At 50.4% G+C, this 17,123-nt stretch overlaps 1 protein-coding gene across 1 annotated transcript in view; it reads right to left on the bottom strand.

Moving 5' to 3' along the window:
• The window catches only part of chid1 (chitinase domain containing 1), a 190,395-nt gene extending 174,239 nt beyond the window's left edge, over positions 1-16,156 (bottom strand). Inside the window, exon 1 of the mRNA XM_038806039.1 lies at positions 16,040-16,156. Within this exon, the coding sequence (XP_038661967.1) occupies positions 16,040-16,156 (117 nt within the window). The remainder of the gene's footprint in view (positions 1-16,039) is intronic.
• Positions 16,157-17,123: the final 967 nt, after the last annotated feature.

Below are 17,123 nucleotides of genomic sequence, written 5' to 3'. Positions count from 1 at the left end.
TCGTAATTGAAGACAGTATAGTTAGGGGCATTGACACTGTTCTCTGTGATCAGAATCAAGACAAAACCCTCGATCTGACAACAAATCCGAAGCGAGACTCCACCCCCCTCGGCTCTCGACCCGATCTAAACTGAATCTCCAGCCAATGGGGCACATGGTCTGAGATTACTCTCCCCGCATACTCTGCCCCTCCACCTTGACCAAAATCTCCCGGCTCACCACAGAAGAGGTCAATTCTGGAATATACACTGTAGACTTGAGAGAAAAAGGAATACTCCATTCTCCCTGGGTTCTTGAAGTGCCATGGGCCAACAAACCCATCTTCTCCATAAACCCACCCAGCTCCATTGCCATTTGTTATCTACCCATTGACCTGGGGCACGATATATCTACCCTCGGTTCCAGCACACAATTAAAATCTCCTCCTATAATCAACTGATGCGTGGCCAAGTCCGGGATTGCTGCCAACAACCCCTCATAAACCATACACCATCCCAATTTGATGCATACAAATTCACTAACACCCTTCCTTTTTTTGAAAAAATATTTTTATTCTACTCCTTTTCACATTTTCACCCAAATTTACATGCACCAACAATAAACAATAATCAATAACAAATATGTCAATCCCCATATCAATAACAACGATCCCATCCTCCCACCAAACCCCAAACATCAGCCCGGATGTTCACATAAACAAATGACAAAAAGGAATCAGGAATCACCCATAGTCACCATTAACACACACAGTCCCCCTCCCCCCAAACCTCCCAGCCCCACTCCCCCCACTCCTCCCACCCACCCCCCCCCCCAACTAATGTTCAATGTTATCCAGTTCTTGAAAGTGCATAATGAATAATGCCCCTGAATTGTAGAATCCCTCCATCCTTCCCCTCAGTTCAAACTTAACCTTCTCAAGAGTCAAGAATTTCAACAGGTCCCCTCACCACGCCAGGGCACAGGGTCTGGTTTAGCTCACTCAGCTAAATCGTTGGCTTTTAAAGCAGACCAAGCAGGCCAGCAGCACGGTTCAATTCCCGTACCAGCCTCCCCGGACAGGCGCCGGAATGTGGCGACTAGGGGCTTTTCACAGTAACTTCATTGAAGCCTACTCGTGACAATAAGCGATTTTCATTTCATTTTCAGGGTGGAGAGGCTACTCTCCATCCCAGCAGGATCCGCCTTTGGGCGATCAACGAGGTGAAGGCTACAACATCTGCCTCCGCACCCGTTTCCAACCCTGACTGGTCCGACACCCCGAATATGGCCTCCCGGGAGCCTGGGCCCAGATTCACGTGCACCACAAATTACCCTAAAAACCTCCTTCCAGTAATCCTCCAGCTTTGGACAGGACCAAAACATATGAAGGTGATTAGCCCCCCCCCCCCCCCCCCCCCCCCCACCCTCTACTCCTACAAAAAATCGGCTCTTCCTCGCCCTCGTGAGGTGTGCTCTGTGTAGCACCTTCAGCTGTATCAACCCCTACTTCGTGCACGAGGTGGAGGCGTTCACTGTCCGGTACAGCTCACACCAGAACCCCTCCTCCATATCTTCCCATAACTCTTCCTCCCACTTTGCTTTGATCCCTTCCAGTGGTGCCTTCTCCTCCTCCAAAATAGCCCCAGAAACCGATTATACTACCCCCTTCTCCAGTCCCCCTGTCGTCAGCACCTCCCCTGTATACACAAGCTCTGTATCTTCTTTCTGGCATATCTAGAACCTGCATATATCTAAACACTTCTCCCTGCTCCAGCCCATACTTCGCTTCCAGCTCCTTCAGCCCTGCAAACCGACCCCTAAGAAACAAATCTATTAGTGTCTTAATCCCCATTTCCTCCCATTTCTGAAAATTTCCACCCCACCTCCCTGGCTCAAATCTGTGGTTCCCCCGAATCGGCATTTCCCTTGACCCTGCCCCCAACCCGAAGTGTTGGCAAAACTGCCTCCAAATTCTCAATGAAGCTATTATTACCGGACTCCCTCAGTATTTCCCCGGAGCTATCAGGAGCGGCACTGTTGCTAGTGCTTTCAATCCCGACCCCCTACACAAACTCTCCTCCATTCTGACCCACTGGAAATCAACCCCTCTGACCCAGCTCCGCACCTTCTCCACATTCGCCGCCCAGTAGTAATACATCCCAGGATGGTATGTTGCCTCCCTGGTGCAAGGGTCAAGGATGTCAAGGATGAACAGCCAACTGTCGTGGTGCACATAGGCACCAACGATATAGGTAAAAAAATGGGATGAGGTCCTACAAGCTAAATTCAGGGAGTTAGGAATTAAACGAAATAGTAGGACCTCAAAGGTAGTAATCTCAGGATTTCTACTAGTGCCACGAGCTAGTCAGAGTAGGAATGTCAGGATAGATAGGATGAATGCATGGCTCGAGAGATGGTGCAAGAGGGAGGGATTCAAATTCCTGGGGCATTAGAACCGGTTCTGGGGTAGGTGGAACCAGTACAAACCGAATGGTCTGCACCTGGGCAGGACTGGAACCAATGTCCTAGGGGGGGTGTTTGCCAGAGCTGTTGGGGAAGGTTTAAACTAATGTGGCAGGGGTATGGGAACCGATGCAGGAAGTTGGAAGGTAGTAAAACAGGGACAGAAGCAAAAGACAGTAAGGGAGAAAGTGTAAGGCAGGGAAGCCATAGTCAAAAATCAAAAAGGGCGACAGTACAAGGTACAGTGACTGAGGGGAACTCAGTGAATAGGCCCAGTAATACCAAAAGGAATAAAACTGGAAGTAAAAACATAAATGGTAAGCGACGCGGCAGGTTGTTACATGAAGATTTGGGTTCAACGTCAAGGAAAATTAGGAGAAAAGTTAAGAGGAAATATAACTTAGGAGAGGTTACTGATTGAGATGTTAATATTCAAAACAGAGGTAAAAAAGCCAACATAAGTGTACTTTACCTGAATGCTCGTAGTGTTCGGAATAAAGTAAATGAGTTGATGGCGCAAATCATCGTGAATGACTATGATTTAGTTGCCATTACTGAAACATGGTTAAAGGATGGTCACGACTGGGAGTTAAATATCCGAGGGTATCAAACAATTTGGAAGGACAGAGTGGATGGTAAGGGAGGTGGTGTAGCTCTGTTATTTAAGGATGACATCCGGGCAATAGTAAGGGATGACATTGGTGCTATTGAGGATAAGGTTGAATCAATTTGGGTGGAAATCAGGAATAGTAAGGCAAAAAAGTCACTGATAGGAGTAGTCTATAGGCCACCAAATAGTAACATTATGGTGGGGCAGGCAATAAACAAAGAAATAACTGATGCATGTAGAAATGGTACAGCAGTTATCATGGGGGATTTTAATCTACATGTCGATTGGTTTAACCAGGTCAGTCAAGGCAGCCTTGAGGAGGAGTTTATAGAATGTATCTGTGATAGTTTCCTAGAACAGTATGTACTGGAACCTACGAGGGAACAAGCGGTCCTAGATCTTGTCCTGTGTAATGATACAGGATTGATTCATCATCTCATAGTTAGGGATCCTCTCGGAAGGAGCAATCACAGTATGGTGGAATTTAAAATACAGATGGAGGGTGAGAAGGTAAAATCAAATACTAGTGTTTTGTGCTTAAACAAAGGAGATTACAATGGAATGAGAGAAGAACTAGCTAAGGTAGACTGGGAGCAAAGACTTCATGGTGGAACAGTGGAGAACCTTCCAAGCGATTTTTCACAGTGCTCAGCAAAGGTTTATACCAACAAAAAGGAAGGACGGTAGAAAAGGGAAAATCGACCGTGGATATCTAAGGAAATAAGGGAGAGTATCAAATTGAAGGAAAAGCATATAAAGTGGCAAAGATTGGTGGGAGACTAGAGGACTGGGAAATATTTAGGGGGCAACAGAAAGCTACTAAAAAAGCTATAAAGAAGAGTAAGTAGGTTATGAGAGTAAACTTGCTCAGAATATAAAAACAGAGAGTAAAAGTTTCTACAAATATATAAAAATAAAAAGAGTGGCTAAGATAAATATTGGTCCTTTAGAGGATGAGAAGGGAGTTTTAATAATGGGAGATGAGGAAATGGCTGAGGAACTGAACAGGTTTTTTGGGTCAGTCTTCATAGCGGAAGACACAAATAACATGCCAGTGACTGACAGAAATGAGGCTATGAAAGGTGAGGACCTTGAGATGATTGTTATAACTAAGGAAATAGTGATGGGCAAGCTAATGGGGCTAAAGGTAGACAAGTCTCCTGGCCCTGATGGAATGCATCCCAGAGTGCTAAAAGAGATGGCTAGGGAAATTGCAAATGCACTAGTGATAATTTACCAAAATTCACTAGACTCTGGGGTGGTCCCGGTGGACTGGAAATTAGCAAACGTGACGCCACTGTTTAAAAAAGGAGGCAGGCAGAAAGCGGGTAATTATAGGCCAGTGAGCCTAACTTCGGTAGTAGGGAAGATGCTGGAATCTATCATCAAGGAAGAAATTGAGAGGCATCTGGATAGAAATTGTCCCATTGGGCAGACGCAGCATGGGTTCATAAACGGCAGGTCATGCCTAACTAATTTAGTGGAATTTTCTGAGGACATTACCAGTGCAGTAGATAACGGGGAGCCATTGGATGTGGTATATCTGGATTTCCAGAAAGCCTTTGACACGGTGCCACACAAAGGGCGGAATTCTCCCAAAGGCCCGACACCGTCGTGAAACCCGGAGAGATTCACGGCAGCGTCGGAGGCCTCTCCTGGCCCCCCATTCTCCCCCTGCCGGGGGGCTAGAAGGGCCATGCCGGGAAACTTGGCCGCGGGGCCATGTCGCTGGCATCAAGGCCCGGCGCGCCGAGAATGACGCGGCCGACGCGCCTAATGACGTCAGCCGTGCATGCACAGGTTGGCCGGCTCCAACCCACGCATGCGTGGTTGCCATCTTCCCCTCCGCCACCCCGCAAGACGTGGCGGCTTGATCTTGCGGGGCGGCGGAGGGGAAAGAGTGTGTCCCATTGATTCGGCGGCCCGACGATCGGTGGGCACTGATCGTGGGCCTGTCCCCTCCCGAGCATGGTCGTGGTGCTCAGGCCCCTCTAGGCCCCCCACAAGCCCCAAACGGGCATCTCACGCCGTGGTCACGACGGCAGCGACCAGGTGTGGTTGCCACCGTCGTGAAACGGTCGCGAACGGCAGGCCGCTCGGCCCATCCGGGTCGGAGAATCGCGGGCCGCCATGAAAAGCCATTTTGGGGGGGTCGGAGAATCGCGGGCCACCATGGAAAGCCATTTTGGGGGGGTCGGAGAATCGCGGGCCACCATGAAAAGCCATTTTGGGGGGGGTGGGAGAATCGCGGGAGGTGCAAGAGCAGACCTCCCGCGATTCTCCCACCCGGCGTGAGGAGCGGAGAATTCCGCCCAAAAGGTTGCTGCATAAGATAAAGATGCACGGCATTAAGGGTAAAGTAGTAGCATGGATAGAGGATTATTTAATTAATAGAAAGCAAAGAGTGGGGATGAATGGGTGTTTCTCTGGTTGGCAATCAGTAGCTAGTGGTGTCCCTCAGGGATCCGTGTTGGGCCTACAATTGTTCACAATTTATATAGATGATTTGGAGTTGGGGACCAAGGGCAATGTGTCCAAGTTTGCAGATGACACTAAGATGAGTGGTGAAGCGAAAAGTGCAGAGGATACCAGAAGTCTGCAGAGGGATTTGGATAGGTTAAGTGATTGGGCTAGGGTCTGGCAGATGGAATACAATGTTGACAAATGTGAGGTTATCCATTTTGGTAGGAATAACAGCAAATGAGATTATTATTTAAATGATAAAATATTAAAGCATGCTGCTGTGCAGAGAGACTTGGGTGTGCTAGTGCATGAGTCGCCAAAAGTTGGTTTACAGATGCAACAGGTGATGAAGAAGGCGAATGGAATTTTGTCCTTCATTGCCAGAGGGATGGAGTTTAAGACTAGGGAGGTTGCAATTGTATAAGGTGTTAGTGAGGCCACACCTGGAGTATTGTGTTTAGTTTTGGTCTCATTACTTGAGAAAGGATGTACTGGCACTGGAGGGTGTGCAGAGGAGATTCACTAGGTTAATCCCAGAGTTGAGGGGGTTGGATTATGAGGAGATGTAGACTGGGACTGTACTCGTTGGAATTTAGAAGGATGAGGGGGGATCTTACAGAAACATTTAAAATTATGAAGGGAATAGATAGGATAGATGCGGGCAGGTTGTTTCCACTGGCAGGTGAAAGCAGAACTAGGGGGCATAGCCTCAAAATAAGGGGAAGTAGATTTAGGACTGAGTTTAGGAGGAACGTCTTCACCCAAAGGGTTGTGAATCTCTGGAATTCCTTGCCCAGTGAAGCAGTTGAGGCTCCTTCATTCAATGTCTTTAAGATAAAGATTGATCGTGTTTTGAGAATAAAGGGATTAAGGGTTATGGTGTTCGGGCCGGAAAGTGGAGCTGAGTCCACAAAAGATCAGCCATGATCTCATTGAATGGCGGAGCAGGCTTGAGGGGCCAGATGGCCTACTCCTGCTCCTAGTTCTTATGTTCTTATGTTCTTATCAGGTTCGGGAGACCCAAACCCCCTGCCTACCTTCCCCTCTGTAGCAGCACCTTTCTAATTCTGGCCATCTTCCCTCCCCATATGAACAAAATAATCAGTCCCTCAATGTCTCTGAAAAAAAGCCTTTGGCAGGAAAATCGGCAGGCATTGGAAAATAAACAGAAATCGTGGCAACACGTTCATTTTAACCGCCTGTACCCGACCCGCCAGTGACAGAGGGAGACCATCCCACCTTGCCAGATCAGCTTTCACTCTCCCCACCAAACTATGTTGTACCTGCGGAGACCCCCCCCCCCCGACTCCCGGGCAACCTGCACCCCCAGATACCTAAAGTGAGTCCCTGCCCTACGGAATGGCAGCCCTGACCCCACCCCTGGCCGAGACACCACAAAATACTCACTCTTGTCTCGATCTAGTTTGTACCTCAAGAAAGACCCAAACACCCGAAGCAGCTCCAATACTCCCCCTATCGACACACTTGGTTCCGACACGTATAACAGCGAGGCATCGGCATATAAGGACACCCTATGCTCTATCCCCCCCCCACCCACCCCTCCCGCACTATTCCTTTCCATGCTCCCGAACCTCTGAATGTGATGGCCAATGGCTCAATCGCGAGTGCAAACAGCAGGGGAGGCATAATATATCCCTGCCTCGTCCCACGGTGGAGAGAAAAGTATCTCGAGCTGATGTTGTTTGTGCGGACACTCACCCTTGACTCATTATATAGTAGTCTTACCCAGTTGTGGAGATCTACCATGTGGATCTAGTGGCACTTGCGACACTAAAACTCAGTAGACATTTGAGTTAAAACTTCTAGAGTGAAAATAAGAATTGTTTATTGCCTCTATTTGATTACAATTGAGAGTCATTTAAATCGTATTCTCTAATAAGTCCGGCTAGCAAAAAGGACTTACAGAGAAGCAACTTGTACACAATTTAACTTTTAAAATAATACAGAAATGGTTTCTTGCTTACGGCAAAACAGCTTGCATTTACTTCAAGAGTTAGAGTGTAAAAGCGAAAGTATGAAAAATAGATACAGCGAATAGTTTAGATCACAGTATAGGATGATTCCGGAATAAAGATGACGGTATGGACCCTCACTGTGAAATCATATCAGTCTTTAGCCATCTATCTACACCTCTAAGTCATCCTAATTGGTTTGTGTTAGAATCAAATGACTTTGACTTGACGGTTAGCTGTCAACCTTCAATGTGTAACATTAGTTTTAAATGTTTCATATTTGAATACTTGTGTATGTTATGGAATATGATTCTGTGCTGTTATTGCGACTAGCTTAAACTGGTCTTCTGCTGACTTAGCTGTTATCTGTATTGTGAACAATGGTGCTTTCATATTAGTATGCCGTTGCTATGATGTTGTTATGTCCTTGATCTGACAAATGGTACAGCACAAGTATAGTGTCAAACTGTCTTGCAAATGTATTTATTAGAACAATGGTTTTCTCATCTTTGCCCAATAAAAAGTGTTATTTTAATCTCTAATGGAATTATGCTGTTTCATGCTGTTTTGTGTCTCTGTATGTTTTGAGATGGCCTGAGGTTATGAGTGAATGTAAAATGGATATTTAAAGACTGGGGCTTAATATTTACGCTAAATAGCTATCTTTTACCTGCCAGGAGTATTAGAAAATAGTCGGTTTCTACATCAGTTCACAAATCTTGGTCCAATCCCAAACCGCTCCAGAACTGCCATCAGGTACCCCAATTCTACCCGGTCAAACGCCTTCTCAGCGTCCAATGCCACAACCACCTCTGTTTCCTTCCCCTCTGCTGGTGCCATAACCCCGTTCGATACCCTTCTAATGTTTGAAAAGAGCTGCCTCCCTCTCACGAACCCCGTCTGATCTTCACCTATCACCTTCGGAAGGCACTGCTCCAGCCTACCCGCCAGTACCTTTGCCAATACTTTTGTGTCCACATTCAAAAGTGAGATGGGCCTATACGACCCACACTCGTCGGGGCCTTATCTTTTTTTAGCAACAGGGAAATCGATGCCTGCCCCAAAGTTTGTGGCAACACCCCTTCCCTATCACCTCTTCAAACATCTCCACCATCAGGGGTGCCAGCTTATCTTTGAATTTCTTATAATATTCCAGTAGAAACCCACCCGGCCCTGCCACCCTCCCCGACTGCATCCTTCCAATCGCATCGCTTATCTCCTGCTCCACTATTGCCTTTTCCAATGTAGCCCTGCCCCGCTCCCCTAACCTCAGGTACTCCAGCCCATCTAGAAATTCCTGCACCTCCCGGTCTCCCCGATGTGGCTCTGACCTGTACAACGTCTCATAAAACTCCTCAAAGATCTTGGCTGGGATTCTCCCCTACCCGGCGGGGCGGGGGGGTCCCGGCGTAGCGGAGTGGCGCCAACCACTCCGGTGTCGGGCCTTCCCAAAGGTGCGGAATTCTCCGCACCTTTAGGTGCTAGGCCCACGCTGGAGTGGTTTCTGCTCCGCCGATGGCGCGAAAACCAGCGCCAACGGCCTTTGGCGCTACGCCGCCCAGCATTGGGGCTGGCCAAAAGGCCTTCGCCGGTCCGCGCATGCGCCGGTGCGTCAGCGGCTGCTGACGTCACCACCGGCGCATGCGCGGTAGGGGGGGTCTCTTCCGCCTCCGCCATGGTGGAGGCCGTGGTGGTTGCCGAAGAAAAAGAGTGCCCACACGGCACAGGCCCGCCCGCCAATCGGTGGGCCCCGATCACGGGCCAGCCCACAGTGGGGACACCCCCCGGGGTCCGATTGCCCCGCGCCCCCCCAGGACCCCGGAGCCTGCCCGCGCCGCCAATGCCACCGGTACCAGAGGTGGTTTAAACCACGTCGGTGGGATTGGCCTGTCAGCGGCGGGACTTCGGCCCATCGCGGGCCGGAGAATCGCCGCGGGGGGCACGCCGATCGGCGGGGCGTGATTCCCGCTCCCGCCGATTCCCGGGTGGCGGAGAATTCCGGCCACGGCGGGGGCGGATTTACGCCGGCCCCGGGCGATTCCCGACCCTGCGGGGGGTCGGAGAATTCCGCCCCTTGTTAATCAGATCCGGAGCCACCACCAACTTCCTTGCCTTATCCCACACCTGAACAATTTCCCTTACCGCTGCCTCCTTCCGGAGCTGACCTGCTAACATACTCCTTATCTCCATGCTCGTAAACTGCAACCCTTGCTCGCCTCAGTTGGCGCATCACCTTCCTCGTTGATAGTCGGTCAAAGCTCGCCTGTAGTTCCTTCCTCTTTTCCAACTTCGGTGGGTCCCCATCTTCTGAACTCCTATCTACCTCCAACATCTCATCTATTACCCTCTGCCCCTCCAACCTCTCCTCTTCAACCACCCTGGCCTTAAACAAGATCACCTCACCCCTCACCACCACCTTTAGAGCCTCCTAGACAACTGCCTTCAACACCTCACCTGTACAGTTGAAACCCACATATTCCTCAATTACCTTTTCAATTTTGTCACAGAACCCTCGGTCCCCCAAAAGTCCCACATCTAATTTCCACCCCGGCCTCTGCGCTTCCTCCTTCTCCAGCACCATATCCACCCAATGTGGAGCATGATCTGATACTACAATTGCTGAGTATTCCCACCTCTTAACGCCAGCTAGCAAAGCCTTCCCCACCACAAAGAAGTCGATCCGCGAGTATACCTTATGGACTGCTGAGAAAAGCGAGTACTCCCGTTCCCTTGGGTGCAGAAACCTCCAAGGGTCCACTCCTCCCATTTCCACCATTAGCTTAGCCAACGCCTTCGCTCCCCCTGATGGGACCAGCGAGCGCGGCTGTGATCTTTCCAACCGTGGCTCCTGCACCATGTTCCAGTCCCTTCACTATCAGTTTGTGTGTGTCCAAGTCGGGAATGGCCCCAAACACCTTCTTATTAAATCCCACATCGTCCCAATTGGGACCATATACACGTAACAACGCCACTAACCTCCCCTCCAGCGCCCCTGTCACAATCACATATCTACCCCCCTAATCTGCCACCACCTTCTCCATCTGGAAGCGTACCCTTTTGCTGACCAACAACGCTACCCCTCGAGCCCTTCCATCAAATCCAGAGTGAAACACCTGACTAACCCAGCCCCTTTTAAGTCTCACCTGGCCTTTCACCCTCAAGTGAGTACTACAGCATTGCCACATCGGCTTTCAGACTTTTAAGATGCACAAGCACCCTTGACCTCTTGACTGGACCTCCCAACCCCCTCACATTCCACTTGACTATCTTAACTGGGGGGGGGGTCTCTCACCCCCTCCCTTCTTATCCACCATCATCATACCACCGGGCCCTGCCCCATGAACCTGACCCGCCCCTAACCATTATTAACATTAAACCCCTTTCCCCCTCCCAAAATCCAAAACCCCCCCTACATTTCCTCTCAAAAAAACATCTCCCAGCATCTATCTCTCCCGCCCACCTCTTGCTCGCCTCATAGGCCCATCGAAACCTGCTATCCAGGCTCCAATGTCCGCAGCCCTCCTCTCACCTCACCTCCGTTCACCAGCCGACTTTAGTTAGCTGGCGCGAGTGGCTCCCCCCCCCCCCCCTAAAGGTATACCGTCCCCTCCCACCCAGTTCCAGAGAAAAAAACAAAAACAGCAACCCAACCCATACAATTCACTAAAATAAGAAATAACTGTCGCAACACAGAACCACCAATAACCAATAACTATCAATAACACAGAACCACCAATAACCACTAACTTATCACAACCAATAACTCTGTAACAATGTGAAGAGAAGTAAATTACAATACACATCAGTAAAAAGAAAGTTGTAGCATTTATACATTTTCCAGCTCCCCATTCACAGTCCACAGTCTCTCTTCCAGTTCTGCTCCTCATGTCTGTCCCAAGCCTTCTGCTCTCATGAACGTCTCAGCCACCTTCACTGTTTCGTAATAAAAGCCTTTGCCGTTATATGTCACCCTCAGCTTCGCCGGGCGCACTATACCAAATCGCACCCCCTTGTTGTACAATGCTGCCTTCACTCGCCCGAACGCCGCTCGTCTTTTTGCCAACTCCACCGTCAAGTCCTGGTAAATTTGAACACTAGCACCATCCCACTGCACCTCGCGCTTCTGCTTTGCCCAGTTTAACACCTTCTCCTTCATCCAGCACTTATGGAAGCAGATAATTACTGCTCTTGGCGGTTCATTCACTTTGGGCTTTGGCCTTAATGACCGATGAGCTCGGTCCAGCGCGTACCGGGAGGGGTTCTCATCCTCCCCCATCAACTCCACCAACCTCTTAGCAAAGTCTTGTGTTGGCCTTGGGCCCTCTGTCTCTTCGGGCATAGTCCACAATTCTCAGATTGTGCCACCTCGAGCGGTTCTCCAAGCCCTTGAGCTTTGCTCGGAGTCCTCTGTTGGCCTCCACCACCCTCCGCAGCCTGTCCCCCATCGAGGTGAGCTGGTCGCTGTGCCGTGACACGGCCTCCTCCACTTCCTTCATCTTCTCACCCTGCTCTCTCACCTCGGCCAATGTTTTTGCCACAACTACCCTCACCGGGGCGATTGCCTCCTCCACCAATTACTTCAATGCGACCGCCAGCTCCTTCCTCAAAACCTCCATGTGCCTCGCAAACTGCTTTTCCAACTCCACAGCCATCACCTCAGTGCGGCCCCACCATGCGGTCCGGCATCCGCCATCTTGTCAGTGCTTTTGCTGGTCCTCTCTTTCAACGGCGAGCCCGCGCTTCCTCCCTTCTTTGACGCTGCTTTTCGCATCCTTTACCGACTTATTATTTTTCCTTCTTTTCCTCCTTCTTTCCTTCTTCAATCTTTTTAAAAAAAAGCAAAAAAACAATCTTCCTTCAAGAAAAAGAAGAAAAAAAATGTTTTTTTTCACAAACTTTCTTTAAAACTTCTTTTCTTCTTTTTTGCATTCCTCAAGAATTCCCCTAGGACCGGACTTCAGACTTCTTAAAACATTCTAGGCGGGAGCCACCCGATGTGGAACATCTCACCTACATCGTGCCCTGGCTTCGGGCCTGCCCCACCGGCGTCCCTTCTAATACCCAGACTCACATTCACATATCCCCCACCCGGGCCCCTCACTTCCTTTGCGCTCACAAACCCCGTTTTCTTACTCATCAAAATTGCCAACCCCCGCGATTTTGAATTCCTGGCCTTCCAAAGTAACTCAAAGCTTCCCCAGGTAGAGCACTGATCTACTGGTGATATAGCACCCCCTTGGATTTGTTGTACCACGCACGCCATTTTGCGTACTAAAGACTCAAATGGGTACAAGAGAGGCTTTATTACAGTTAGATGTTTATCCTCTGACTGCAGCTGGTAGAATGGTTGCTCAGGAGAACTCATACATATTTATATGGCTCCTTGTGGGCGGAGCTAGCCGGCAGGGGTCTCCTGGCGAACCTGTAGTACAGGTACTGCTGTACATCCCCTAATACAGGCACACACACAATTACTCAGTGGATCACCACATTCACCCCCTGTTAAAAATGAGTCCGACGGGGGTGGCGTGGAACTATATACAGAATTTGTGAATTATTTGCAGAGGGGAGGAAAGAAAATATGTGTCCATCTTGTAACCAGGTGCCCGGCAAAGGTTAAGTCTGTCCGGTGGTCTGATGGTTCGCTGGGAGCGACACAACAGTGGTGGCGACGTCTGTACAGGCGGTGTCAGCGTCGACAGCGCCAGTGCTGGCAGTGTTGGTGCTGGCCAGTAGCTGGATGACTCCAGGAGCGTGCCAAAATCTTCCTCGTCCTGTAGCGTGGGCAGGGGGAGAAGGGATGGACCTGGTGGGGCAGGTGCTGGGAGCGCGGGTGGCGCGTGGGTGGGGAAGTGTGTGGGAGTGGGAGTGGCACCCGAGGGAGCCAGGGCCCTGAGCGAGACCGTATCCTGGCGGCCGTCGGGGAACTCCACGTAGGCATACTAGGGGTTTGCGTGGAGCAGGCATACCCTGTCCACCAAAAGGTCCGCCTTGTGGAGTCGGACATGCCTACGCAGTAGAACTGGCCCTGGAGCTGCGAGCCAAGGCGGGAGCGACACCCTGGATGTGGACTTCCTAGAGAAGGTAAAAACACGTTCATGGGGTGTGTTATTTGTGGCAGTGCACAGTAGAGACCGGATGGAGTGCAGTGCATCCGGGAGGACCTGCTGCCAGCAAGCAGCTGGGAGGTTTCTGGACCGTAGGGCCAGCTGGACGGTCCTCCATACCGTCCCGTTCTCCCTCTCTGCCTGCCCGTTTCCCCAGGGGTTATAGCTGGTCGTCCTGCTGGAGGCGATACCCCTGCTGAGCAGGAACTGACGCAGCTCATCGCTCATGAATGAGGATCCCCTGTCACTGTGGATGTAGTTGGGGAAACCGAACAGGGCGAATATGGAATCGAGGGCCTTGATGACGGTGGCAGACGTCATATCCGGGCATGGGATGGCAAAGGGGAACCCAGAAAATTCATCGACCACACTAAGGATATATGTGTTGCGGTTGGTGGAGGGGAGGGGCCCTTTGAAATCCACACTGAGGCGTTCAAAGGGGCGGGACGCTTTCACCAGGCGCACGCAGTCTGGCCGCTGGAAGTGCGGCTTGCACTCGGCACAGACCTGGCAGTCTCTGGTGACTGTCCGTACTTCCTCGACGGAGTAGGGCAGATTGCGGGCTTTGATCAGGTACAACCGAGTGACCCCCGGTTGGCAAAGGCTGTCGTGCAAGGCACGGAGCTGGTCTACTTGTGCGCTGGCACATGTACCTCGGGAGAGGGCATCTGGGGGCTTGTTGAGTTTGCCGGGGCGATACAAGATCTCGTAATTATAGGCGGAGAGCTCGATTCTCCACCTCAAGATCTTATCATTTTTGATCTTGCCCCGCTGCGTGTTGTTGAACATGAAAGCTACCGACCGTTGGTCAGTGAGGAGAGTGAATCTCCTGCCGGCCAGGTAATGCCTCCAGTGCCGCACCGCTTCAACGATCGCCTGGGCCTCCTTTTCAATGGACGAATGTCAAATTTCGGAGGCATGGACGGTGCGGGAAAAGAATGCCACGCGTCTGCCTGCCTGGTTTAGAGTGGCAGCAAGGGCGACATCTAAAGCCCGTGGGGCAGCACGGTAGCATGGTGGTTAGCATAAATGCTTCACAGCTCCAGGGTCCCAGGTTCGATTCCCGGCTGGGTCACTGTCTGTGCGGAGTCTGCACGTCCTCCCCGTGTGTGCGTGGGTTTCCTCCGGGTGCTCCGGTTTCCTCCCACAGTCCAAAGATGTGCGGGTTAGGTGGATTGGCCATGCTAAATTGCCCGTAGTGTCCAAAAAAGTAAGGTTAAGGGGGGGGTTGTTGGGGGTATAGGGTGGATACGTGGGTTTGAGTAGGTGATCATGGCTCGGCACAACATCGAGGGCTGAAGGGCCTGTTCTGTGCTGTACTGTTCTATTCTATTCTATTCTATTCTATCTGAAGCGTCGCTCTCTACTTGAACGGGCAGTGTCTCGTCTACTGCATGCATCCTGGCCTTGGCTATGTCTGATCTAATACGGGCGAAGGCCTGTTGTGCCTCGGCCGTGAGGGGAAATTGAGTCGACTGTATCAGTGGGCGGGCCTTGTCCGCGTATTGTGGGACCCACAGGGCATAGCAGGAGAAGAACCCGGGCAGCGTTTGAGGGCCTTGGGGCAGTGGGGAAGGGGGAGCTCCATGAGGGGGCGCATGCGGTCGGGATCGGGCCCCAGGAGTCTGTTTTGGACTACGTAGCCGAGGATGGCCAAGCGGTTAGTCCTGAACACGCACTTCTTGTTGTAAGTGAGGTTGAGGAGAGATGCGGTGTGGAGAAATTTGGCAAGGTTGGCGTCGTGGTCCTGCTGGTCATGGCCGCAGATAGTGACATTATCTAAGTACGGAAACGTGGCCCACAGTCCGTACCGGTCAACCATTCGGTCTATTTCTCTTTGGAATACCAAGACCCCGTTAGTGACGCCGAAGGGAACCCTAAGAAATTGATAGAGGCGCCACACTTCTCCCTGGCCCACTGCAGAATCTTCTCCTTCTCCACAAACTTATGGAGCCTCACGATCACCGCCCGCGGCAGCTCCCCATCTCTAGGCCTCTGCCTCAGAGACCTGTGCACTCTGTCCACCTCAGGTGCCTTGTGGAACACCCCCTCCGCCACCAGCCCCGCCAACATCCTCGAAACGTACCTCATGGCACTCACACCTTCCACTCCTTCAGATAGGCACATTATCCACAGATTTTGCCTTCTTGATCTATGTTCCTGCTCCTCCATCTTTGCTCTCAACATATTACAAAGGTCTCCACAAAGCTCCACCTCCACCTCCAATGCCACTGCCCAATCGCTGTGGTCCCACATCACCCTCTCAATCTCTCAGACCTGCGACCCCTGTACCTTCAAGTATTTCTCCACCCTCTCCATTGAGCTCTTCAGGGGTGCTGCAGCCCCTTAATGGCCTTCGAACGATCCTCCTGCATCTCCTTCCTCTGCTGGTGGAACTCTTCCTTGATGAAGGCCATCAACTGTTCCATCTGGGTCTTTATTACTTGCACTGACCCTTCCCCCTCCGCCATCTTTCCACTAGTTGCTGCAGCACAGATCTCTTCCAACTCCTTGGCCAGGTCTTTCACCTTCTTCTGCCAGGTTTGGTAAACAACAGACATGCCACTCTCGGGGGGAACCTTTCCTCCGTCCTTCAGTTACACTTTCCCATTGAAGCTGCACTCAACTTCCAATAAAAAGGACTCTTTTCTAAATCTTCAAGCAGGAACTGCCCCTGTGTGCGACCATTCACACAATGGCTGCCATTGGAAGTCTCGTAAATAAACTAAGTTTCTTTGAACTACTCTGTGTGGGCTCCTTCGTGACCTTATAAAAGAGAGAGAACAGCTAAAGAAAAGGAACTGTTAATAATAATAGCTAACCTGGGTCTCGAAGGGAAATTCTGTGTTTAACAGTTTAGTGAGAATAATGTTGAGAGAACAGGAGACGTGTCTCATGACCCAGATTAGCTCTCAGAAGGTTTGAGAGGAGACGGGAGTGATTTAAATTGAGGTCTAGGGCCCAAGTGTCCAAAGATGTATAGGTTCGGTGGGGTTATGAGTTTATGGGGGTGGATGATGACCAGGAGACTTTGGTGTTTCAGATGAACAAGGCTTGAATTTTCATCCCCAGGTGGGATATCTCCCAACCTCCAGAAAACCGAACCGGGGAAAAATGGCTTGGAAGTTGAGATTTTTCTTCTGGGCTGGCGGAGCTCTGTGGGAGACAAGCTGAGGGACCCTGCCCGGAACATGGATGGAGGTTGCTGGGGGCAGGGGAAGCCTGAGTTGAAGGCCCACCTCGATGCACCAAAACACCTTGCTGAACTTATTTAAAACATGCATAAATCAGCTCACCCCTCACACACACCTTTCCTACATAGAAATAAAAATGTGTGTAAAATGTAGGAAACTACCTTTGTAAACTTTTAATTCCAAATGTTTAATCACCGGGCTAATATGTTAAATGGAAACAAAATTAAGGCACCTTTCCTGTGAAAACGATTTCCTTCATTTTTCTTATCTCACACATACCTCACACAATGGCAATGGTTATCCTGCATTGACAGCATTTCCCCAGCAGAGTGCA

The sequence above is a fragment of the Scyliorhinus canicula genome, chromosome 9, assembly GCF_902713615.1.
Source record: "Scyliorhinus canicula chromosome 9, sScyCan1.1, whole genome shotgun sequence".
Classification (NCBI taxonomy): domain Eukaryota; kingdom Metazoa; phylum Chordata; class Chondrichthyes; order Carcharhiniformes; family Scyliorhinidae; genus Scyliorhinus; species Scyliorhinus canicula.
Note: the sequence above shows the minus strand (reverse complement) of the source record. Positions and strands in the feature narration are given on the sequence as shown.